Source organism: Cephus cinctus, unplaced genomic scaffold (assembly GCF_000341935.2).
Source record: "Cephus cinctus unplaced genomic scaffold, Ccin1 Ccin1_scaffold0168, whole genome shotgun sequence".
Taxonomy (NCBI): domain Eukaryota; kingdom Metazoa; phylum Arthropoda; class Insecta; order Hymenoptera; family Cephidae; genus Cephus; species Cephus cinctus.
In genome coordinates this window covers 1864476-1890735 of record NW_014332892.1, presented here as the reverse complement: position 1 = coordinate 1890735, position 26260 = coordinate 1864476, and the positions used below count along the sequence as shown (strand labels likewise).

The following is a 26260-nucleotide window of genomic DNA, read 5'->3' as shown; positions in this document are numbered from 1 at the left end:
ATATGCAAGGACAAATATTCTGATAGAAAAAAGGAACATGTTCAGTGTCTCTTTTCTTTACTATTCAATGACGTAAAGGACATACAGTAAGAATCTATATGCTGCACACGTGTACACAGTCAGGTAATTTTAATTGTCTAAAGATCATTTCTTTAGACTCTCAAGCTAATGACAATACGTTATTGACGTATTGCTAGCTGGTATGAAAAATATCACCGTTTTTTAACGAATTCTTAACCGGGATGAGCATGACCAATCGTAAAGTGTTCGCTGAACATTCGACGACTGTTACGCTTTTCGTAGTAGCCGTTCGTTGAGCGTAATTTGTAACACAGTAAAGTATAAAACTGCATTTTCGCTCCGACAATGGCAGTGCTCTCCACTGAGACAATATAGTCCATCGTAAAACATGATTACAATTTATTTAATCCTAATATACAATCGGTACAAGATTCTATGGGATCGTCCGGGAAGTAAAAAAGTATATCTTAGGACGTGTATCTATCTACAATACCGAAAATTATAATAATTCGACTGCTCGATAAATGATTGCAAATTAATACGAATCGAGCATTCGCCATTTCACGATCGCTCGTTCAGAGATTAATCTTAATTGTCGTCATAAATGCGTGCCATCATTATGCATTTAATAGTAGAAAATACCCTAGCGAAACTCCCATCCCAAGTAGTGTGATTCCTAAGGTTCAGCCATATTTATCTAAACTCGCATTTCCCGCGGTTCAATTCGCTCTTAAGTTTCTTAATCATAATTCGTAAATTCGAGATAAATCATCGACCTCATTGTCTCGGAATAAAATGTCGCTATCACCTTTTAAATTCGCTCGTCTCGCACATCAGTGAAGCTTTAATCGAACTTAGAGTAACGCTGTGATGAATTGTTCCAGGGCGATTAAAGATAATGAAACAGAAACCGCGCCTGACATACATAAAAGTAAGAATTAAGTGAAAAATCATTTGAAAATAAAAAACCTTCGAAGGATCCTTTATCTGCGATCCCTGTATCTGTGATGATCTCGAGAAGATCGATGATCATTGTGACGACTATGGCGGCTTGCGGTTCTCCATAGAAACTCATCAACGCTTCGTTCGTAGCTACGCTTGTCCAGGGCGGATGCGGCCGCACTGTAATCCGGTGGTAGAGGCAGACCGTCGTAGTATCTTGGAGGTGGCGGTGGAGGTGGTAAAGTGTCGTAAGGATGAGGTGCGGCGTATGGTGGCAAAGGAGGTAGCTGGTGCTGCATGGTTCTCATGTAATCAGCAACGTAAGCCTCCGCCGCTGCTGCTACACCCAATCCGGAATTTCCATATGCTCTGTAAGAAAGTAAAAAAAAGAATAGATGTGATCGCATCGTGGAAGGTCACCAGATTGTTCAGATAATTCGAATGAAATGGTTGCTGTGCTTACTTGGAGTATGGGGAGTCTGCTCGATTAAACCAGCTAGGATAACGATGATGATGATGATGATGATGATCCCTGGAACCTCGGTGGTCTCCGGATGGCAAGTGTCCACCTCTTGCCAGAGAAGCTAATCGAGATCTTGAAGTAAGGAATAGACGACGTCCTCTACCTCCTCCTCGGGACCTTAGGAATCTGGAATTAGTGGTGGGCCGGTTTTCTCGATAGTTCCGCGATGACTTTGTTACGTTTTTCGCAGCTTCTTTAGACTTTCTCAGTATTGGTGTCATCTCTATTCCTATTATGGAGTAGCATTGCGAAAAGCATGAGGAATATTCTTTAGAAATAGAAAGTCATTTTAAAAATTTTCCTCACCTTCGTCTTCAGGGAACAGTCTGCACAACTCCTCTGCAACTCGAGGTTCGATCTCCTGACCATCACGCCCAATTTTCACTTGTTTGCCATCATTCCAAGGATTGTAGAGGTGCAGCGTTGAGGTAAAAGGTAATTCTTTTCTACATATCCAGTCTACTTTGAAAACACCACCAAGTGCTTTCGCAGAAAGTCCTGGAGGTAACACCTACAGTAAAATGTTTATTATGAATTCTTTTCATTTCGATACCACTTTTGTTTTGGATGGACATAGGTGACAACGAACCCACGATATAGGAGCTCCATCTCTTCTAGACTCAGTGCTTAGTCTAGCAAATCCAGCAAACTTTCCTGATTCCTTAACAGAAAAAACGAGCAAGACGTTCCTTGATTCTCTGTAGGCCTGGTTCAGGTTAGCCTCATTCTGTGGCAAAGTACTCCACACTCCCTTAGCTTTCGAGAGGGTTACGTTCTCCGCATTGTTGGACTTGATGATGAAAAATCTGGCAGCAAAAACTTTAAAGCATGCGCTAAACGCTCCTTAAAAATTTCTAGCCAAAATTTTCAAGGGAATCAAATACTCTATGGACAAGTGGTAACAGTAATACATAGGCTAGTTATTTATGAAGGATTAAATAAATAAACCAAAACCGTTTGGCTAGAAATCTTCTAATAACTGCTAAATATTTAATGTGAGTGAAATGCTCCGAACCTCGCGTCCCTAAATAAGTAATTCAATTTTGTAGTGTAATCGTAATTCTTGGCGATGCCTTTATTCTCCTTGGATCTGGCTCGTTTCGCCTCTGGTGTTGTGGACTTGGAATCTCTGGATCTAGCTCGTTTTCCCCTACTGCGTCGGTCACGTTTGTTATCTCCTCGTGTTGAATTCGTAGATACCGAACTGATACTTGGTTGACTGGAGTCAGAATCGGAGCTACTAGAAGAGACTTCGCTGCGTGTATCATAAGTTTCATCAGCACCGATCTTCAGCTCGTCTCCCATGTCATTTTCTCCGCAACTTAAATTAAGGTTGTCCCCATCCGTGTTACTGTCCATTATGGCCTTAACTTTCTTTGCTTTTCACTAGTCACCACCGGAGAATCAGTCAAAATCTTCTAATTCTTCCTGTCATCCAGGCTTTGCTTCTCTGGACAAGGCAAGCTTTTCTGTCTGAGACCAGTAGTTCTGTGGCGGCCTTAAATCGCCTCTGAAACGCAAATATAAAAAGAACCTTACTCGAAGGCTACGCTGCAGAATATTGAGATCGTCCAATAAGAATATTACATCAAAATATGTATCGTACATTATATGACAATTACGCGACAGTGAAGGGCTCTTTAATGGTTTACACATTATTGGCAGACTCGGAGTAAACGACGCTACATCCGCCGTAGAGCTCCTAGTAAGATAGTTGATATGGTGGAAAGAATCGCGCGTAAACGAAGAAACACGGTCGTTATTATTCAGACGTGATTTGTAGCCAGAAGGTGCATGAACAAGGAGAAAAGAATTTACAGCATCCGAACAAACAACCGATTGCTTTGCCCGATTAGTAGAGAAATTGTCCATCTGCATTTTTAAAGGAAACGAAAAGGTCGCAGATTGTATAGGTTGCTGCTTTGTTGTCGTTCTACAGTTTAGTTTGTAGGGTTTACGTTCTTCTTCCATTTTTCAAACTAACACCTGCGTGACTTAATGGGAGCGTTCATTTTCGAGTAGTCGACAATGCATTTAACGTTTTAAACATTTGGCCTATAGATAACAACGGGATTGACAGTTTTTAGCGTTCTCACGAATTTTCACGAGTTTTCTCTCACGATTCCGTGTCTCGTTCTCTCATTCTCTCTCACTCTTTCTCGCGTTCGCTCTCATTCCCACTCACACTCCCTCTCTTTCGTACCGTCCGAGAATCACGGTGCGTCGCCCCTTTATTTATATAAAAGTAACTAGACGCAGTCCTCTTTTAAGATTAGGGGTCTAATCTTGGAAAAAGTTCGTCCTTAAGGCAAAGTTTAACTAAGTCCTGGCATCACTAGACATGCTCGAGAACTTCCAGAACATCATTAACATCCTTATCGTCATCGCCATCATGTTTTTTTAGAAATAAGTTCATCTTTTGCAAACATAAGTCCTTTTGATGATACCAGCCCTTCAGACGGCTTGTACACACTTACGTGCACACTCGTATTATCCTCACTTAAAACACACTTCCCACCTCACAAACTACACGGACCGACAGTCATACATAAAAAATATCGTTGAAGTAAACGAACCAGCCACGGAGTACACAAGGAGCACAGGAAAAAATGCCGTATCTCATGAAAAAGCACAGTAAACAATTATCTAGTCGTAGAACTGTGCGAGGACTCGAATGTCCGTCGCCATTGTGTGACGTGTCGAACGATCGATAAATTCTAGTACCAATCGAAGAAAAAAATGTCCAGGACATGAAACGCGCTAAATCCAAAAACCAGAAAAAGTGGTTAAATTATCATTAAATTGGAGGAGCACGAAATTTTATTTGTATCCTTTAAACATTCACAATATGTATCTCCTGCAATTTCATTATCAACAAAAAAGTACACGTTTTCTGCTAGAGAAGCAGTGGATATTGAGGTGGTTTCAACCTTATAACGATGTGAGTCGTACACTGAATTATTAAAACATAACGCTTCACAATTAAAGAATATAAATATAAGAATAATTTATCATTAGAAAAATCTTTCTGACGATTGATGTATTGCATTTAAAAGCGTAAAACGAAATATCCCTATGCTGTGAAAGTCGCCATCTTTAAATAGGATAGCGACCATCTTGGGCCATTTTTCACGGGTTGTTGACACGGGCAGCTCCCAGCCGGTCGTGAAAGTGTTTTGCGCTCGAAAAATCGGAGCTGAATCAAATTGAAAGTAATTATTAGCCCGTTGAAAAATTCCTAGTTGAGAGCGTGACATTCAAGACAATATCCGCTAGCCGAACGAGCGTTGATATTTGAAGAAACGAGAATAAAATCCGCGAAAATAAGCGTCTGTCACGAACGCGAACTCCAAGCAGTGTTCACTAGAGTTGACAGAGCCGCGAAATACTAGTGTTCTCTCTTTTACTTTGTCTCTCTCACGAACTTTATCTCTCTCTATCTCTCTTACTCCATAGACAAACATATATATAGATCTATCTATTAATCTATTCTTCCATATCCACTCGTATCTCTTCCTGTATTCACGTAAATTTTTGTCCTTATCCGGTGACTCCGTCAACTCCTCAATGTTGCCTGTGACATAAGCAAGAGTGGAGTCATTCGTGGAAGCCAGCTAGACAACAAATTCACAAGACTTCTCGTTCTTCTGATATCTTCGCTGGAGGAAATGCTTCCGTGCACATGGTGACACCTCTGGTGAGTCCTGCATATAATTCTAGAGCAATATCTTTTTTTCTCTCTCAATCGTAAGACGAAGACCCGCGCCAAGGCCTAGGACAATCTCCGTTGCGAAACAGCAAAGATTTCTGAGTTCCGGAGTGAAGAAGTGCGCGTGCCAAGAGAGATTCGATCGCCTTCACGAAAGCGCGAAAAATTTCGGTATGGTCCATGGCTCCAACGGTCACTGGCCTCTAATGGCGATTGGAATGTAATTTGCATTTAATTAAACCTCCAACATGATTTTAGAATTACGTCCAATTTCTTGCGGACCTTGTCGTTAATTCGTTCTCTTCGATCTTCATACTTCAAACGAAGCTTTTGTGCCGATAAATGACCGTTAATTTTTATGCGAAAATTATAGTGAATTCAAGTGCAGGGAGTTTCGCGCTTAAAAATAAACATATTCAGATAATCTTAACATTGGTATGTGACATTGGAGAGCCATACATGGATAGAGATTTACATATAATTATTATTCACAGCAGCGTCTAGTTTTATAAGGAACACTGTAAAAAAAATATATTCTTAGATTATCTAAATTATCCTGACACTGAACATTCGGAAGACAACCTATTATTACGTTGCTCTGTTTAAATAATTATTTGATTACAATGCGTTGTCCGTTACATATTTGGCTTTTTGAATTAGGACTTCTATTTCAGTTACTTGCCTTGCAAGCATTGCCAATTAATTTACCCTTTTAGACCACTGAAAAGCTGCCATTTCAATTCGTACGAAAGGTCATATACTTTTCCTGTGTCTAATTCTAAAAAAAGCTCGAACGTTACTTCCTACATTAAAGATCAATAAATTGTGTCAAAAATTCATTTATTGCATATATTATAGTTATGCAATGTTTTATTTGACAAATAAACTCATATACCTATACAGTCTGTGAGAGATACCTCAGTGAGTTTAGAGGTAAACATGCAGACCTTTGGTATATTAAGTTTCACTTCTGTCAAGTCCAAATTGTAATGCAACACCTTGTTTGAATGACGAAAGTTAGTAATATTTTTGAAAAAGTGATTCACTTTATCACGTTCTACAGAACTGCTGTCATAGCAGATTTCAATTGTTCTTGCATTATCGAAACGGAGTGTGAATCACTATTATTTTGTTATATCACAGGCGACAAGCAGTTTCAGTTATCGATTGCAACCTGCAAATTAATAGTAGTTTGCACAATGCAAATAGTTTTCGAAAGAAGACGAAGAGGAAGGACAGAAGTGCAATTCCGATAAGAAATCCTTGATAAGAGCAAGCCTATGAATTGACCGAAATGGACTTCTCGTGACAATTGGTATACCAGGAATTCGTGATTGATTACCATTTTTTCTTTGTATTCAACGGTAAAAATTACGATGGAGAACCAAAACCAGAAATCGAATCATTTAAACGGAATGAGATTAGGCAAGAGGAATGCACGAGTACATTAGTATGCGAAAAGCGTAAAAGCGTAACTGTACGTGCTGGTGTGACACTATTTCCAATCGTGGCACCTCGACGTCAAGATTTCGATATTTGCCAAGAAATTCATCTTCAGTGCTGAACCTTGAACCTTTCTAAAAAGCTCATCTGTTTATGATGTTGTCTGTGTTAATCCCTGAACGTGGTCAAGGATCGTTGTACGTTATTAAATAGGCGTTTTTCCAATATAATGAAACGTTCTTTGAAAACAGAATATCCGAGAAAGTAACGGTTGCAGAAGGTCGCTTCGTTACAATCGGAGTCTGGTTCAAGGACCCGGGTTCAAGGCTGTTCTTCCGTGTCAAGTACACCATCCATTAATAAATTAAATTTCGAAGCTGCGTTAAGCTTAAAGTTTCCTCATGAGCTTTAGGCCTTTTTGATTGCACGGAATACACAGTTTATGAAATTGTCTAGGATATTACAGTCGGAAGTCATTTGAGTCTCACGATCAATCTTCTTGAAAAGGAACGTGGAGAAAAGAATGACGAACAGAAGTTTACAGACATTAATATCTGATAGCTTAAAAGCTTTAAATGGCTGCCAGGAAATTGACTTGGAATATACTGGAGACAAAGGTGTAAAAATGGAAATTTATCGATCCACCTTCGCGAGCAGTTTTACCTTGTTGATTCGTAACGTCCAAAGGATTTAGTTCGTCATGTTAAGAAGCGTCTGGTGTATTTTAAAAGATGCTGCGACCATTACTGGGTTACCCAATCCAGTTCATAATGCATATTCTTAATGTTTGTAAAACCGTTTGTCAAACCGAAGCAAAGACAGAGTCAGAGTCAGAGAGGAGAACAGGACTCAAGTATTGATTGTGGAAGTACAGTGTATCGTGTGGCCGTGTGGCCGTGTGGTTCTGTGGATGGGTGGCTGGGTGGTTGGATGGCTGGAGGGTCGAAGCCCAGACAAGACCCACCCACCTCTATAGGATACCATGTCTCCCACTTAACTCTGACTTAAACCATTTTTAGCTGAGAGTCACAAAGACTTATCAAAGATCATTTTCATAGAACCTGCCTAAAATTAGGGATACCAATGAGAGAGCATCTTCGATCTCTAATCTTCGGAAGATTTTTACTATCGTTCTTGTACGTGCAATCCGTCTATTAATAGTCCAGACGAAAAGTCCTTTTATCTATTATCAATTCTAGCTGATCAATGGGACGTGCCTTTGACGTGCGTATCATTGCGAGAATGAATTATCGGCTTCAGGTACACGGAGATGGGCCCCTTGGAGTTATTTTGCAAAAGGTCTTAATGCCTTCAGATCGCACGAATGAGTTCATCACTCTGGAGGAGCCCCATGCGTGATATAGAAATTCAATAAAGGTCGCTCAAATCGATGACGTTCAATGTTCATTGACCAGAAATCCTCGGTGTGAGCGCACCTGTTTCTAAGAGAAGATTTATCAGGGGCGTTGAAATTGCTGTCCACCTACTCATCGTGTTCTCAGATTTTTAAAAATAATCTCGTGTCCTTTGCTTTTGCAGACTTTGAAAATTGAAGAGGATCAAGAATGACCTACGCTAATGACAATGGGCTGAAGCATTGCGCGTTACAGAGCAACCTCCAATTGCAAAAGATCTAAGGAAGGTGGCAGGTATGCATATATCTTCGTGGAGAAAATAAAATGTATCGTCACGTTGGCGCATGGAGTTATCTTGGAAGCAGAGACTGTTTCGTTAATAATCTACTTCCTTATCAGTCTATCTTGAGAGTATTATCGTATCATCGTATCTTGGAAATTCCACTTCGCGCAGTGTAGCACTACCGTGTATTTGTCTGTAGAAAAAAAATTGGATACCTAATAACGTTAATTTCAATTATTATCAGAGCGTGAGCAGCAAAGAAAATATGGCAGCGCTGGAAGAAAAGAAACGCATGGGGGGCTCGAAGGTCTCGGCGATAGCGAACATATTCCAACCGAAGCCCCAGCTCGAGAATCTTAGTCATCGTACAAATACAATACTCTCCGAAGGTTTTAAGGAGCCGCCAGCGCCGTTAAAGGAATCGCCGACCCAGGTGACAGTTGTCAGGACAGAGAGCCACGTAGCGCGATTCAACAATGCGCGAGCATTGTTTGAGAAACTCGGCGAGGAGAACAAGCCTAATCGGCCGTAAGTAGAAACTACTTGTTTACCGTTAGTTATCTTTTACTTGTTGTCAGAGAAAGTAATTGTTCTTATTTTCTATTTTGTAGCAGCGATCGAACGGCGAAACCTCCGAATTTGCATGGATTGCGTTCACGTTCGAGTTCAGCAAATTCAGGCTCCGGGTGCACCTCACCTGCCAGGTCGCCACGACCGCGATCCCCGTCTCCTCCAGGAACAAGGGATCACTTGAGCAATTGGAGTGCTAGCGTACCGGCTCTTAATGCTGAACGTCACTTTGAGAATGGACACTCACATGGTCCGGATGTTATGGCGGACAGGCTGAGGCCACGAGTCGGTTTCGGAAAGTACGATAAATTTGAGAAGAATCATGGGAAAGAAAATCGATTGGATGAGAAACCGGAAAAGCCTGAGAAACCAGAGAGAAGATTAAATCCTAAAGAGTTGATAGAGAAGCAGAAAAATTGGACGAGTCACTTTTCAAAGACGAGGCCGAGTAGGTTCAATTCGGATCCGAACCGGTCCATTGTGCAAACTTCGTTGAATCAAAATTCAAACAGGATTAGCATGGATGGGAATGGTACGGCAGGGCATACACAGACAGCTGTCAGTCATGAAAACGATGTTAAGAGATCATCGGATTCAGTTAATCCTTTGGCCACTAGGTCAGCGAGTTTTTGTTCCACCAGACCTTCCCCTAATGTTTCACCACCTCCACCGCCACCGCCAACCAGGAATTCCTCTACAGGTAATTTAAGGAAGGAACGTCCAGCCAGTATAGCTTCGATCAGCCCTAGCAGCCCGGATTACCCAGAGACCCCCGAATACGCGACCATCAATAAGCATTCGGACAGTACGCCCGCGATGCCGGAGTATGCTGTCGTTCAAAAAGGTTCGAATGCTCAAGCTAACAACAACTCAACGCGAAATCACGAAGATCAACGAGATATTTCCAAGTGTCAAGTGAATCAGGTGCAAAAGCACCAGGACTCTACGTTACCGGAATACGCAGTTGTGCAAAAGGGAGTAACGGGTAAGGTCAGTCAAAAAAATGTGGATTCGTCAAAGAGTGCTGCTGTTCAGAAAAGTGCAAAATCTAATGAGTTTACCGGGTCAAAAGTTATTCCGAAAAATGGAACAGGTCTCGAGAGAGACTCTCAGCCAATAAAATCGCACGTTTCTCCTAACGAGCAAGCGATTAACGTCTCGAGTCCAGCTCGGAGTATCTCTATGGAGAATGTAACGATTACCAACAAGTCCGAGAACAAAATCAGGATAGATAGCGAGGAGTTAGATGTGCCAGAATACTCCAATTATCCATCTACGACTCCAGTCCGTTCGCCAGCTAAAACTTCCGACTGGAAGAATGAATGGCTGGCCAAAAATGAGGAGCTCCTTAAGAACGCTGCGGATCTCCGGTCTTCCAGAGATTCGCTGATCACCGGAACCAGGAATGAAATCGTTAGGACCGATTCACGACCGGATTGGGCGAGACCAAGTGTAGACACCGTGAAGAGGAAAGAAAATATGTCCGAAGCCAAAAGGATAGAAATGTCAAGATCACCAGAGGGTGAGCTGAGGCCGTCATCAAGAGGAACGGATAGTGCATCCTCAAGTATGAGCTCACCGAGTTCCCCGTCGAAGGAAAGCAAGGAAGAGAAAGCAGAGAAAGAGATTCCGGAAAAAATTCAAACCGGTAAGCAACTGAAATCTTACTTTAGTTCACTGAAGCTACTTTCGAACAATCATATGCATATTACATTTATTATTTTGTTTCATGAAACCTTTATCACTTTCAAAAACTCCATTTGTTAAATAGTCAAAAACTTGGGGCCCACATGTCTTCTGTTTTTCTTCCTTGTGTAAATATCAATGAAATTAGCAAGATGAATTGATGAATGACGTCATTGAAATTTAGTATTATACATCTTGATTTACCCAGTAACGAAAATTTGGATAAGAACAATTGAAAAAGAAGAGGTATAGCCGCTTTAAAATTGCTTGTATTACTTGTCATCTGTATCAGCAAAGAAAGACTACCACAAATCTATACCGTGAATGACGCCTACGCAAAAATTTGAAAATGGAAGGGAACACCAAACAAATAGAAAGTACTAATAATACAAAAAGCACTAAAAATACTAAGGATGCGTTCCCATGCCGATTGGAGTTATTCAAAGGACGGCCGTGGCCAGTGACTACCTTATGCTAAGTGGCAGCCTGCCAAAATACTAAAAAGTAAAAGTGAGAGTACCAGAGGTCGTCCCCTTCTCTCCAGTTTCTCCTGCTCTCAGACTTCTCCTACCAGTCTCAACTGCATTATTTATAGAAATCAGTATGAGCCCTGTTCGGCATCTGTCTGCTTGTACCTCGCGGCTTTTGCGTGATCGAAGTACTTGAAAAATCCCTGAGTATTTTCTCTTGACGAACGACTCTGTGCAAAAATACCCGATTTCTGTACGTTCCATGCTTTCAAATGAGAACGTACGTTCTTTCAAAGTGCACAATAAGCCGCAATGCCAGCAATCAAAGAGTCTAAACAATTACGGGACTTGTGTATAAAGATTTTAAACAATTTCTGACGATGTCTAAACACCGTGAAGGATTATAATTAATTCTTTATAGTCGATCGTTTATGGTTCTCTGATTAAATGAAGTGCACCTGCACTCAAGTCCTTGACGCATGTCTTCTGATTTGCTGTTGTCAATGCGTCGTGCCGAATAATGATGTCGAGGATCCACACAGGAAAATCTATAGAATATTAAGTAAATCGTGACCGAACGCCGCGCGCGTCTGAACGTCTGAAAGCTAACGAGTCGATGGATTTTTTATAGGATATTCCCTTGATACATGTTTTTCGTTCGGTTCTGTGTGCTTCGATATATTTTTGGTGAGATGTTTGGCATTCCAGCGATGCACGCCCACGCATGACAAGGAGAAGTTTGCCTGTAGTCGTCTGGACGAGTGGCTTTTGTCCTAGTTTAATATCAGAAACTTATTAACCGGATACGGATGTCTAGGTCCTGAAAGTATTAGATATCCTCTGAAAAAATTTATAAGAAGAAAGGACCAAATTATTCGACCAAAGTGCTATGTGCCTTCGCCTGCTGTGTATCGATTGTCGAGGTATTTAAAGAAAAAGAATTGTGTAAAAGATCCTTTTGTTTTTAAATTAAATTTCATATATTCACTATACTAGATACGTAGGAGATAGCCACGGCATCGTTAGGACTTGTTGCTGCTGCCAAAGCAAGATTGGTGGTAAGTCTAACTTTGAGTAACTTTATCGTTCAAGGACGTAACAGCTATGATTTGGAAACGGAGGAGCCCGAGAAGCCGACGAGCTACACAGAGAAGATCCTGGTCGATGAGATTAATACGGAAAAGGAGTCAAAGTTCAGCGAGACCGACACAGCGACGGTCATACGGCGTTCTCACGTGCGAGTCGAGCTACCAGCGGCTGGACTGGGACAACGACCACCTTCTGTCGTCAGTTCGGATCAGGAATTTCCACCCTTGGAACACAAGGATATACCGATACCCTCGCCTTATACCAAACGAATTCAACAGTCCCAAGAAACGTCTACGACGAGCAGGAAGAAATCAGAATCGAAAGTAACGGGTCGACCGGGAGCAGCTGAAGAAAAGCAGCAGCTAATATCAGAGAGCCATCTGCAACAGGTGAAGTGCGAGGATAAATCGCAGGATGGCGTTTACAAGTTTCAGCAAGCGACGGTCACGACTACCGTACAGGACGAGGAGAAGACGGAGAAGGAAAAGTCAATGGTAGAAGCTGTCTCAGAGAAGCTTACGATGCACGAGACTCACTGTCAGAAGACAGTGGCCAATGCGCGTAACGATCAGATAAAGGTGTCTGTGCGAGAGAAATTGGCGAAGAACAAGGAAGAAGTTACGGAAAAACGATCAAGTTTCACCGAGGCGGAACACAAGGCGGATGTCCTGGACAAATCATCTTCGAGTACAAATCAATATCCGGTTGTTCCTAGTAATCGCACTAAGGCTAATTCCATTAAGCAGTCCGGTGCTAGTGAGGAAAGCGTGCCTAACGAGACAAAATGTACCTCCGATGCGTTGACCACTTCCACGAGGAGCAATCTCAACGACAGTAGCAAAGTCTCTGGTTCCGCGTTTGATCCGAGCAGCTTGATCAGATCCAGCCACGTGGAAAGTCCTGCAACTGGCTCAAGGAAGGATCCCCTGGACGATTCAGAGCAGCCGCAGACTACTTGGGAACAAGAGAAACTGAAAGCTGAGATGGCGAAGTTGCGACTGTCGGAGACTGGCAGCTCGAATTTGACGCAAAGTTCAAACAAATCTCAGTCACAGGCAGCAGCCCTGATCTCACAGAAGTACCAGGATCCCAGCTCCGCGGATGAGCAAAAGGACTCCGAGAATAGCCTCGTAGAAGATAGCGATTCTAGCGATGCCAAAACCATAACAAATTTGGAGAGTCTCACTTCCTTGGAGAATCGAAGCCTGAACGGGCAACAGGAAATGCCAGCAAGAGTACCGAACAAGAACGTTGTAGCCTCGGTGACGCCGATGACGCCGGATACAATGACAGCCGACGAGGCTGAGAATTTGCTGAGTTCTCGGTAAGCAATAAAATTAATGATTTATCAAGTCATCATAGTAGAGGAAGCAAATAGAATCGACCTGGCGTTTCATTCTACTAATGTCAGGATCGAAAAGTAGGAAGGTCCTAAATCATCGACTTGAGCTGAGGGTTATCTATTTTTTGATGCTCTACTAACGTCCATCGCCAACCGCAGCATGCTCTGCTTTCTTAACATAGAAAATAGATAAGCAACACGAGTCATTTTCATTTTATTCCTTCAAATTCCTGCCATCGCGTTTCATTCGTTGAGCTTGCGCAATGCGAGCTATCACTTTTTTTTTGTTCGTTCATTAAATTTTTCATTTTCATTAAAGCTCATGCACCTTCCTGAGTAATCTAGAACTTTCCGTTGGTCTATTCTAACTTGTCTTCTGTATTCAATTCGATATGTGCCTGTGATGAAACAACAATGTGCCTCCTGGACTTTGCAGCATATTGGAGAAAAAGATAAGGTGAGTAGAGGGACATTCCTTTGCAACGCTGCCCCCCTTGCCATTATAATAATTTTAATAGTTTTAATGAAAAACGAGCTGAGATCAAAGTCAATGGTAAAAATGATAAACTAGACAAGGCTCGGCACTCCTGTCGGACGAAGAGGCCCAAGAAATAGCAAGATTGTTGTCACCTACTAGCACCACGGCTCCTGCTACTGCCGAGGAGGAGAAAAGGTTGGACAAAAATAAGGAGAAGGACAAGGACAAGGATAGGGAAGAACAGGACAATACTCCGGATTGGCTCTCTGATGTCCTCTCTGCTCCGGATTCTAGCCTCATCAATAGTACAACTCAGGACTGCAGGTGAATTATCATAAAGTAACGTTTGCATCATGGTCTTGAATGTTCAGTCGCTTTTCCTGCTTCTGCACTTTGATTTCTTTTAATAATTGTCATTCGAGAGGAGATTGAAAATTTTAGGCTACGTTGAGACTTCTCGATTCGTTATTAATTTCAGCCAATTTCAGTCTGTCTCATAGATCACGCAGCGATCTGACGATAGACTCTTTGACGGAAAGCCAAGTGGGCTCTGTTACTGGTAGTGAGAGCGGACTTCTAGGCTCGGTCAGTAGTCTGAATGATACTCAGGAAACGAATGATGACACTGAGACCGAGCATCAGGACGAGTACCAGCCTGCCCGGGGAAAGATTGTAAATCATTGATTAATTTTATAACACATTTTTTGAACAACTCTAATATTACTTTCACAGATTGTAAGATGAATTTCATGAATTTGACTAGATCCTCGTGGAGAACGGTGTGCATTATTTCGAGGATGGCCACTTCTGGATGGAGGTCGCTGGTATTCCTGAATCCGAGGACGAGGAAGAGGAACTGCCACCCATGATTTCCTTTAAAAAAAACTCGAAGGTTTCCTTCGACACGGGACCCATGAGAGTTTATTCGACGCATTCCGTGAACGAGTACGATCGGCGCAACGAGGACGTTGATCCCGTCGCTGCAAGTGCGGAGTACGAACTGGAGAAACGTGTAGAAAAAATGGAGGTAACGATCTCGAGATAGTTGATGGGAGAGTATTGTCAGTGACTAATTGAACGATTGGTACTAGGTATTCCCTGTGGAGCTAATGAAGGGTCCGGAAGGTCTTGGACTTAGCATAATCGGAATGGGCGTGGGTGCCGACGCGGGTCTTGAGAAATTGGGTATCTTCGTGAAAACTATAACAGAAAAGGGAGCTGCAGCCAGGGAAGGCAGGATTCAAGTAAATGACCAAATCGTGGAGGTCGATGGGAAATCCCTCGTCGGTGTTACTCAGGCTTACGCTGCCAGTGTCCTTCGGAACACTTCGGGTCTCGTGCGCTTCTTGATTGGCAGAGAACGAGATCCCCGGAACTCAGAGGTAGCTATGCTCATTCGGCAAAGCTTACAGGCAGACAGAGAACGGGAACAAGCCAGCAATAATACAAACAGGTATAATTGATTGCTGCTACTCTGTGGTTTATCATTTCAAATTACAATAAATTTCCCAATGATGGTTTATCCTTGCTCGCAAACTTTCGCTGACGAAAACTTACGGCCACTCCAGCGAGCGCCTGAGGTCTCCTGGAGTGCTGAGGGAAAATAGACTTGAGTGAATTTCGTGAAAGAAAATATTACTCTGGCTTTTTTTTGTATTAAACTACTTGATCTCTGGATGCAGGAGACTGAATTTCTCTGAGGAAAATTCGCCGGACGGACAACGAGAAGGCGATGACAATTCAATGAGCAGCGGAATGGGAATGCCTGGAGGTATTCCTGGATCACCGGCTATGTCTTCCTGTTCGGAAGGTGATCCTCCCCACAGTCCAATCGAAGCGTACTTGTCGCCATCAAGTAGGAGTAGATCGCCGATCATAAGTTCCTCGTTACCACCACATTCGACAACCACCACGCAGAGTGACGTCGACAGTCTCAGAATGCTCTTGCAAGAGGTACCTTAGATCGTTCCAAGTTATCACTAGTAGTACAGTTACTTGAATTCACACCGAGATTACACAGAACGATGGCCTCGTTGTGAAGATATTACATTTTTTTTTTTTTGGAAAATTGGGAAACCCGATGACCTGGACTGACAAGTGATCATCGCGAACTTCCCTTCTCCTAGCATCATAAAAATCCTACTCTGTATGCTTAACGTTGTTTGGTGTTGTACGTGCTGTATTATAGTTTGGTATACATTTTTCATCGTTGTTCATCACCGACTCTTATCACTCTTTCTGCTGTACATACAATTTTTTGGGTGTTTAAATGTTGCTAGTTAAGAAAAATAAAATTTTCTTTAGAAAATGTGTGAGCATAGAGAGAACGGTATCCTAGATGTTGGTAGTCTTGTACAAAATGAAACTCGCAAGGTCTTTGCTGGATGTATTCATCACAAAAGAATATTTCATATCTGAACCTTGAAATCAGTTTGTAGCCGGTCATTGACACTGATTTCCGAATAGAAACATAAACTGGCAAAATCTCGCTCCAAAATCCTTTCAAAGGTTTGAGCCTGTTAGCGATTTTTCAGTATGAATATTTTTGGGGTTTTGCTTATGTGTCGTGCGTATTATTGGCTGCTTGCAGAGTCAATATAAGCTCGCACTAGCCGACGGAGAGGTGGAAAAGCTCAAGGCGAAGGTAATTACATTCTTGTTATTTATTACAATAGAGTTCTAACAGACAATATAGAACACTACGTCTCCTACAACGTAAGTTATCCTCTTGAGCCATTTAATAATCCCTATTAACATACCGTACGAAAAATAGCTAGTAGGTATAATATTAATATAACAAATGTATTGTCATTATCATTATCCTGCGTCCTATGTTAACCCTCGCATGTTTCATATCCGTATTTATTCATGACTTGGTGTAGCTTAAGCTTTTCTAATAAAGTCCCATTGCTAATATAACATTGTACAGTCGTGACAGCTCACAAGTCTAATAAAAGTCTCTACTTTTTAAAGAACTGCATCTTTTCGTTATTCACAGTTGGTGGAATTGGAGAACAGCGGTGCAGGTAGCGAAGAATATGCGGCAAAGTTGCGTGAGTCCGGTCTGCGATTACACGAATCCGAACGAGCCCTAGGTGCGGCACGACAGGATCTGTCTGCAGCGCGAGAGATGCTCACGCAGGCTACAGCACAGAATGCAGCATTGCAGCAGAAATATGCACGGGCGAGGAGAGCAGCACGAGAGCTCAGGACAGATATTGCCGCCCGGGATGAATTTTATCAACAACTGCTCCAGGAGAAGGACACCGAGTACAACGCTCTCGTCAAAAGTCTAAAAGACAGGGTACGGTCATCGATGGCTGATTAAGTAAAGTTTTCAGGCTTAGTATTGGTCGGTGATCTTCAAGGATCCTTTTGATTCACAGGTAATTACTTTAGAAGTGGAACTAACGGAAACACAGCGGAGATTCGGTTTGCCAGTTCGATTACCGTATGACGGGGCCACAGCGAGGATCGTAACTCCTCAGCCAACCAGGCGACAACTTCCACCACCTCCGTCGTCTACGAGTTGTCAGCTTTCCGATACAGAGACGTCTGACCTGAGCAGTCCGGATGATGGGGACAAAACGGCAACCGTTGAGAGGAAATTGCCGTTGCCATTGCCGGTGAAGGAAGAGCTGGATCGTGCTGTTCCTGCTCATCGCCTCCTAGACAATTCTGCGGGAAAGAGCAAGGCTGAATTAGCGAGCAGAGGAGGACTAGCGAATCGTCAGCTTCCTAAGCGATCCGGTGGATTGAGCAATAGCAGCTCGGATTACGGACTGGATGAATCCGGAGATAATACCGATGATGATTCTTCCTCGAAACCAGGAGTTCAACATGACAGTAATAATCGACTGATTAATGACTCTTCCTCGAAGCCTTCGAACTTGAGTTCCTACTCCAGTAGTTCATCCATAAGTTCGCAAAAGAGCAAGCAGCACCTAGAGTCGACGCATTCTACGATGATTCGCCAGCACAGTACTATCAGCTCACAAGTCAGGGCTATGACGGAACAAAGCTGGCCACCTTCGCAAAAGGGTACGATAACGTCAAATTGAGATAATTGTATTACTTTAGGATTTACTTGGCACTAATGACACTGACTGTGTTGATCAGGTTTGACAGGACCTCCCGCGTCCCTGGCTGAGCAATTGAAACAGGTCCTGGCTGAGAGGGAAAGAAGACTTGGAGGGAACGACGTTTCCTCTTCGAGAGAAAGTTCTGGGGATTTTAGCGATTCAAACAATCCACATAATAATGACCCGACCCTAGTCACGCATCATTTAGTTGAAGAAATAAGACAAGCCGTGAGTGAAGCTAATCAGAGAGGTAAGGACAAAAATTGAAAACAAAATTACGTAACGCGTTTCCTTGTTAAATTTCAATGTTCTCAATGTAATTACAGTGAAGAAAGTAACAGTACCTTCTCAGAGTCTGATCGGAATTGGAAGTGCACCTTGGCATCATCCTGGAGGCTCTCCATCGAGTTTATCCTCAGGCGGATCGATAAGTCCTCCTGCTGTGGACCCCAGTCCATCCAAAGCAGGAAGTGCGGGTAATTACTTAAGCATATATATAAAAAGAACCTCGATTACAATGAAGAGAAAAATAAATTATTATTTCAGATTCAAGCGAAGTATGGTTACCACCACATCCGAGTGATTTCGGATTAGGTGATAAGAAGTCGCACTTCTGGCAAAATGCTCCGATTAGTCCAATCACTGAGTGGAGCAAAGAACTAGTAAGTAGGAATAAAACGTTCTTTAAAATATGATTCTACGAAGGCTCTTCAAAAACATTGAAACACCTCTTATCTCCACCCGACGTGTCACAGGTTTGTCAATGGGTGTCTGGAGTGGGATTGGAACGTTACGCGAATCGTTTCGCCGAAGCAGGGATCAACGGTGCAAGTCTTCTTCGAATAGAATCCAGAGACCTCAAAGCTCTAGGTATCTCAGGCGAGGAGAAGGCCCACCTTAAGAGAAAATTAAAAGAACTTCGTGCGCAGGCAGATCGAGAACGTAAAGAGCGTAAGGAACTGGAGCGCATGCGCCGAAAAGCTGAAAAAGCGGCGCGAAAAAAGTAACTCACGATTAATTAAATATCGAGTGGATCGTCAGTTTTTTGATCTTGTATGAAACGAGAGAGATTCAGAGTTTCCAGGAACTTCATCTATCCGATCTACCGAAATTCCAATGCTACTCGTAGCGTACCTTCGTTCATCTTTATTTACAACGGCTGATCATTACAATTTTCATCAACCGCTTACTCGAACTTTTGTTCACTAGACGGGGTCGACCATCAGCCATTTAAAGATCATAGAAAATCTCATCAACACGATTGATCGTAACGCATTGATTTGCCCGTCAAAAAAAATAGAGAATTCGTCCTTGATTCAGTGAAATTATCTACAAAGCCATGTTACTTTTAGATTATAGGACATTCGTACGTCACGATAAATTAATAGACGGATGCTCGACGAAAAGCGACTATGTTTTCGTATTTTTTCTATTTCTTTATTACGATTATACATTGTTATTATTATATTTATCAGCAGCACTACTACTTCTATTACAACTACTACAATTACTGCAATTACTACTATTACACTACATTATTGCTATCGCTACGGCTAATTACTATTGATATTTAATAATCGATGATGATCACGTTAGAAAAAAGAAGTGCGTGCGATAATGAGAGTACTGTTATGCGATACGCACAATGCGTGTATGTATGTGCATGTATGCGTCTGCCGAATGTAAGAAAGAGTATATGCGCGTGTATCGTAAATATTAGAAAATGTCCAATGATAAAAAAAATTGTAACAAAGTTAGGTATTATTCATTAATTTTTTTTCGTGACTGTACCTACGTCTCCTAGTCGAGACAGCAAGTATCATGTTATCGAAATTCCGATGATTTTTTTTTAATTATTTTTAATTTATTTCAAAAAGAATATCTTAACGAACTAATATCGATAACTCATATTGTTAATCTAAGGAGACACTAGCAAGATTATTGCTAGAAACAAATGGCTGTCCTTTTACGGTATTTCATAAACTATCAACGAATTTTTTAATTAACTAAGGCAATTACATTATTAATATCGTAGTCCTAAGCGTAGGCACGACCAACTTCAAATATCTTCACTTTACTCGATCCCCATTATTTCTTTCATCCTTTCGTCGTTAGTATCTTCCTCGGTGTATCTTTTACTTCGATTTTTGCTCAAAGACACATTTCGTATCAACGATCAGATAAAACAACTTTAAAATCACTGCTGTACAACGTCTCCACGATTCGCATTAATGTCACCGAAACAATTATTCTTTGTAATTCAGAAACTTATTAATTCATTGAAGCACTCACGTATATTAAGAAACAATTGAAAGACACGTCCTGCTTGTCAGAGCCCGACTGAAGTGCCAAGCGTGAATAATACGAATGAGATTAACCGATAGATCAAAAGATCCAAAGGATCGATAGAATGCGTGAGAGAGCGTGAGTGCTGGATATGTTATCAGATACGTTACGTAGTCTAACGATGTTATTCTGTGTTAAAGAGAAAATCGAGTGAACGAAAAACAAGAAGAAGGATCAGTCAAACGGGAAAAGATGATTCTCCATGTCTTTTTATTGAGGTAGCTTTTATAATAGCGGCCGTTTGGCTGAAAATTTCGTGCGCCTGTGTTAGACGAGCGTACTTTGACGTACGTGTACTTATTTATAAATAGCTTTAAGTTTTATGTCCAATGTTACAAAGTGTTTTGATTATCCGTTCGGTTGATTTGTGAGTCGCGAGCGATTTTTCACATTTATTTCTTCCTCTCCACGCGCAAAAACAAATCGGATAAGCAAAATACCAATGATTGGAGAACACTTTGTACATAAATATGTATTTAACGATTATTGACGTTAACGATAGCACGATAATAATAATTACCAAGTAATTACTAAAAAAAAGTGGAAACCATATTTGTAGTGTCATAATACTTCATAGTCTATACGTTATAGCTTGGTAATTCGGATGTTTATCGGTGTCCTCCATTTTTTTGTAACAGTGCGATTTATCGATGACTTTTATAACGCTTCTTCATTTTCATTTCCTCGTCATCTTTCTTCTTTATCTTCTTCTTTAATAAGACTTTGTAACGTTATTCGCTACGAACTCGAGGCTTGTCGCGAGGTCTAACCCGAGAATGAGCAAGCTCAAAATTGAAATTCAAGATCTCAATGTCACAGCACAAGTTCTTACTTTCAATTTAGATTTTTCGCAACGTCTTTTTCTCTGTAGATGATGTATCGATTTTTTGCCAAGAGCATATCCAAGGGGTTGTTCATTTTTCTTTCTAATACTTCCCTTTCTGCTTTTCTGATGGCATCGCTCGGCGTTCTTCGATTAAAAATAAATATACGTGAATCAATATCTTTGGGAGCAGCGAAATGAGCTTGAAGAAAACCGACTGATTTGTAAGGATAAGTTTTCTAGACGATTTTCAACGAATGGCTTGAGAAAATTGTATTGCGTAGCGTTCACGAGATGATGTATCGTAGAAGCGTATATGTGAAAAAGCCAAACAATTTTGCGAGCACATCACAAGCCGGGAGCCGCGCCGAAACTTTAAGTTCTTTAGTTCTTTAGTCTGTTAGTTAGTTAGTCGTTTCTGGGTGACATATCCTCACTTATTATTATACATTAAATTAAATTATTTTACACGAGTGAAGTAGCCCGTTCAACGATGTCGTTTCCAACGAGATCTGGATACGTAGTTATCCGACAGCTTTTTAATATATCAAGAACAACAACAAAAGTATTGTCACTTACGAATACCCTTCAAGATTTTAATTAAAAACCATTCGTACGTTACATCCATGATCTGTCGTCGACGTTACTTTTATTCCCCACTGCTGTTTATCAGTCAAACAACTGAGGGCTCTTGTTTCCATGGGAACCAAGAAACATTTAATTATTTTTTGCTCGGTCGATATTGGTCTGCGGTCGACACTTCATGTGGTAGTAAGTTATGGAACCTTTGCGTGGTTTTCTTTCTGTGGACGTTAAATTGTAAACCGATTCTCGTCAGTCCGTTTTTTTGTTTTGCGCGACAGCAGATAGATCCACGAATATGCCTGCGATCGTCGTCAAGGATTACAGTTGGCGACAAACATCCAATAATCTTATAATTCATGCGCCTCTCTTTGGTCATCCAACGAAAGTTGATCTTTTCGCTTTCGATAGTTACGTCAAGGTATCTCATAATTTTCTGTTATTTTTTTAACCTATTTGTCAGGCTATCAGTAATTTTTGTTATCTTTTTGCTCACCTTAGGCAAGCTACCCGCCGTTTATCCTGGAGTTGTTCCTGTGGGGTAGTATCCTTGAAGAGGAGAGCATATGCACCCTGAGCGAAGATCAGGTAATTTTTACATTGAAGAAACAAGAAAAGGGATTAGAATGGCCGTCTCTGGTTAAAGAGGATATTGACAGAGAGACTAAAAGACAATTGAGAGCAGGGATCATTGAAAGATCACAAGACGCCATTCGAGAACGTGGAAAGACTAAAAGTGGTTTGTATTCTTCTTGTTCTCCAGTTTACTTGAATTTTATTATGATGCTATTGTTCTTTATTGCTTAGAAAAACGGGATTATCTACAGAAACAAGCTGTCAGGGCACAGATTGATTTGGATACGTCAACTCTTAATAAGATAGATGCAATGCGAGATTCGCACAGGATGGAAGCAATGAAGGATCTGGAAGATTGGCGATCACAATCTGAAGAACCGATCCTTCTGGGTATAGAGGGTAGAAAGCAAGACAATCGAAAAGCATACAGGTAAAATTATAATGATTTATTTATGCTAATATTTAGGTGCCTATAGTTTAATGCAAGTTCATAGTCAGATTGAGTCAGTATTTGGATGGTTGGAAAATCTAATGTTTCTTGAAGACCACCACTTAAATGGTTCAAGGATGAGGATGGCGGAGTCAAGAGAAGCATCTCAGGTCAGGAGGAAGTTTTAGCTCTACCAGGGTGTACAAATGAGACGCATCACGCTGTCAGTTCCGAGAAATTAGAAATGAAGAAACATTCAGATGATCTTGAGGTGGGGATAGAAGAGTGTAATGATCATAATGTGAAGAGAACAGAGGCGATTGATCGGAAATCAATGAATTGTCAATTGCAAGAATCAATCTGCACTTTGGAGGATTCTGACAATATTTCAAAGGATGAGGATGATCATTCTCATACTCAGAAACGAAAAAACTCTCTGGTGGAAGAAATGAATGAAAAAAGTCTCAATGCATTTTATAAAGAGAAAGAAAAGGAATATTCACGAGGAAGCAAAGAACTTATAGAGCGACTGTTGAAGGGTAAACCATTGAGAAGAGGAGGAATTTTTTGTGATGCAGAAAAGGCAATTCCGCTGCCACGAAAAAGTGGGACAATCAGTGTTAAATTCTCGGAACGTGCTTTTCCAACGCCTGCTAGAGAAAGTCATCAGCTCGAGGAACAGGAAGTGAGTCTATCGAGGTATAACAAACGGTACTTTTTAAATTGTCAACAAATTTTGAAACTGACGTAAGCGATGACTTTAATTTCAGTGGCTTGAGAAGCAAGCCAAGGCAAGAAAGCAATGTGGATTCGTAGCAGAAGATTTGACTCCTGAGGAACAAGATCCACAATGGCTGAAGGATAAGGGAGAGTGAGTTACTGATTTAAAAAATTTCTAAATCTGTTTAATTTAGCTTAAACCCTTTGAAGATTAGTTATTCATTCAATAATCATTTTTCCAGTGAATTCTTTAAGGCTGGAAATTATCTGGGTGCTATAAGTGCCTATAGCCATGGTATTAAGCTGAGCGAGCACATGTCTTCTCTTTACGTTAATCGATCTGCGGCTCATTATGCTCTTGGAAATTATTATCGATGCGCTGAGGATTCCTCTAAAGTAAGTACAATTCCTTTAATCAATGGATAAGCAATAGAATTGACGAACCCGAAAATCCTTATGTGATTAACAGGCACTCGAATTAATGGTGCCTCACTGCAATGGAAATAAAGAGTCGAGGGCAAGGTGTCACGCTCGCAGGGGTGCAGCTCTTTGCAAATTATCAGCCCCTCAGCATGGAATTCCTGAATTGGAAGCTGCACTAACTTTGGTCCCAGAGAACGAGAGTATCAAGCGAGACCTAATGGCAGCCAAACAATACTTTGACCTTCCATAAAAATTATTTGAGAACATTTGAAGTAACAGTGTCAGTATTTAAATAGTAAGAGTGATCTGTATTCGATTAATGATTTAAAACAAATGAAACATACGATGCGTGATGACGATACGTATTACAGAATATCACAGACACGAATACCGATTCTCTGTATTGAATATTAATGATTAGGATATTCTAAGCTTCTTAAAAAATAATTATTTGTCTATAATCAAAGCTTATAATACATATTGATAATTCTATTTTTTAAATCTACGTGTTTATGGATCATTCCACTTATGAATACTACAATTAAATGATTAATTTGAGATCAGACTCTGTTGACGATTACTAGTGATAGTCGAAGGCAGTTTGTGCGCACAATATTATCTTCCTCTGTACTAAGAAACTATTAAGATGCATCGTTAGCTACTTTGAAATGAGGTTTTCGAGAGAATAGCTCGTTCTACGAAAGGTAGCCTTTAATTTAGCGCGGCATCATTGGAGTCTACGCAGCCGCACCTGGTGTGCTCCAGAGCGTGGATGATTTCGTGGTGACGATCCCGTTGTCGATCGATCAAGTGTTTCACCATAAAAACAAGACTGACGTTCCTGGTCTCTATGGGAGCACAGACTTGGCTTGCATTTGGACAGCATCCCGAATCTCCACATCGCGCAAGAACCGTAGAAGCAGGATAAAATATTTCATCCGGAGAAGGACCCACACTGAGAAGTTCTTCTACAGGAACAGCTCTAGGCTGTGGCAACGAACAGCGAAATTGATGCACCAGTTGAACGTGATTTAGAAAACCAATGTCTCTAAAAAATTATAATTATAAAACGGATTAATTAATCAACACCTGTAGGTGTTTAATTGAGATAAAATGAGAAAGCATTGACTCACCTATGATGCTTTGCCAAACCGCAGCTAATAAATCCAATGGCCATTAGCAACAAGAATCTTATCGTCATTATTGCTATAAATCGTTTTTAACTGGTATCACAATTTTTTCTCAATTATTTGACTTTTTAAAAATTATATACAAAGCACAGCTCGCTTAGAATACTAACTGTCAGGGGAAGTTTTAACGGACACGGTTCCAACCTGGCGCCTGATCCAAGATCCGTGACTTGTGACTACTCGGATCTGAATTCTTTCTATATATGCAACTTTCATCCTCGAAGCAGCAACACCGGCCGCCCACCATTCCGCCATACTAACATCCTACCGCGAGCCGACTCTCCCTCTCTTCAAACGTTCCTGCCGATCTTGTCTCTCTTCATCCAATCAGGGGGGCGTATTGAAATGGTTCTTTCTCTGTCTATCGAGTTTCTCAGGTTTCTCAGATTTCTTGGTAAGCTCGAGGAGAACTAGGGGAGTGAGCGGTTCCAAGAACATTGCGAAGATAACTATAATTACAACAAGTGCTCCTGCCTACCGTTCGCAAGCAGAGTTACGTCGCGTGACTCGCAATTTTGCGAACCTAAGTACAAATTTGCTTCGCTGATTCACATGCGAGAAAAAAAGCCGGAATCTTCGTTCCTTAAAAAGTACGAGGAACATGAAAAATAGGATTCATTAACTCGTTAGACAACTCCAGGTAAAACGGGAATCACATTGGCAGTGTATATTTTGCGATTAGATGGATTCAGAATCGAATGACTCATGCTGCATAATCTGAATCTATCAGCAGGTGTCTCTTTGGCGTCTAGCTGACTGCATTTCACTTTTCTTTTTTTTTTTTTTTTTTTTTTTTTTTTTTTTTTTTTTTTTTTTTTTTTTTTTAAAAAAAGCAGTCAAAAATTTAGTCAACATGCCGATTTGGCTGTATGACATACCTATGGATCTGGATTTCCTGGAGGCACGAACGTGACAAATACAAAAACATCGTTAAGGTATTCGAAAGGAAGAGAATTAGTGGCCTAAAAAGTGAGAGTAGGCTGACACTGCCGATTGCTAGATTTCAGTTAATATTGCACGAGGTCGATTTCAACAAGTTGACCCATTCACTTGACTCATCACGTACAGTTATACGTGACGTGTAACACGACGTCACAGATCCTAAAGTAGGCAATGTGGACATTGAATAATTTTTTGTAATCAAAAGTCCACGTATTCAGCATAGTACATGCTTAGA

At 41.1% G+C, this 26260-nt stretch overlaps 4 protein-coding genes across 10 annotated transcripts; 2 read left to right on the top strand and 2 right to left on the bottom strand.

Annotated features, from left to right (window-relative positions):
* Window positions 1–40: 40 nt before the first annotated feature.
* LOC107264156 (YTH domain-containing protein 1) lies at window positions 41–4200 on the bottom strand. 4 transcript variants are annotated; one of them, XM_015732097.2, is made up of 6 exons: window positions 3093–4200; window positions 2502–2996; window positions 2076–2292; window positions 1793–1997; window positions 1427–1715; window positions 41–1332 (listed from the first exon to the last, which is right to left on the bottom strand). In XM_015732097.2, exons 2-6 carry the CDS (start codon window positions 2843–2845, stop codon window positions 1005–1007), a joined length of 1383 nt encoding a protein of 460 aa, XP_015587583.1. In that variant the 5' UTR covers window positions 2846–2996; window positions 3093–4200; the 3' UTR covers window positions 41–1004. The 4 variants fall into 4 exon arrangements, with proteins under 4 accessions (XP_015587583.1, XP_015587585.1, XP_015587586.1 ...); XM_015732099.2 differs by having other exon boundaries at window positions 3690–4200; XM_015732100.2 differs by having other exon boundaries at window positions 3964–4200.
* A 349-nt stretch (window positions 4201–4549) lies between these two features.
* LOC107264152 lies at window positions 4550–21783 on the top strand. 4 transcript variants are annotated; one of them, XM_025081304.1, is made up of 19 exons: window positions 4562–4698; window positions 5077–5183; window positions 8178–8287; window positions 8521–8804; window positions 8888–10494; window positions 12095–13415; window positions 13870–13890; window positions 14005–14235; window positions 14400–14583; window positions 14675–14938; window positions 15003–15364; window positions 15594–15864; window positions 16502–16555; window positions 16910–17215; window positions 17298–17952; window positions 18031–18243; window positions 18320–18469; window positions 18540–18655; window positions 18749–21783. In XM_025081304.1, the coding sequence occupies exons 4-19, from the start codon at window positions 8542–8544 to the stop codon at window positions 18998–19000; spliced, it is 6270 nt and encodes a 2089-aa protein (XP_024937072.1). In that variant the 5' UTR covers window positions 4562–4698; window positions 5077–5183; window positions 8178–8287; window positions 8521–8541; the 3' UTR covers window positions 19001–21783. The 4 variants fall into 4 exon arrangements, with proteins under 4 accessions (XP_015587575.1, XP_024937073.1, XP_024937074.1 ...); XM_025081305.1 differs by having other exon boundaries at window positions 4551–5183; window positions 8891–10494; XM_015732089.2 differs by lacking the exon at window positions 13870–13890 and having other exon boundaries at window positions 4550–5183.
* A 115-nt stretch (window positions 21784–21898) lies between these two features.
* On the top strand, window positions 21899–24251 carry LOC107264155 (dynein assembly factor 4, axonemal-like). Its single transcript, XM_015732096.2, has 7 exons — window positions 21899–22165; window positions 22246–22483; window positions 22552–22750; window positions 22865–23435; window positions 23521–23621; window positions 23713–23866; window positions 23940–24251. Exons 1-7 carry the CDS (start codon window positions 22043–22045, stop codon window positions 24141–24143), a joined length of 1590 nt encoding a protein of 529 aa, XP_015587582.1. The 5' UTR covers window positions 21899–22042; the 3' UTR covers window positions 24144–24251.
* LOC107264160 lies at window positions 24181–25353 on the bottom strand. The gene is made up of 3 exons (XM_015732104.1): window positions 25194–25353; window positions 25027–25099; window positions 24181–24941 (listed from the first exon to the last, which is right to left on the bottom strand). Exons 1-3 carry the CDS (start codon window positions 25336–25338, stop codon window positions 24605–24607), a joined length of 555 nt encoding a protein of 184 aa, XP_015587590.1. The 5' UTR covers window positions 25339–25353; the 3' UTR covers window positions 24181–24604.
* Between the last annotated feature and the right edge of the window lie 907 nt (window positions 25354–26260).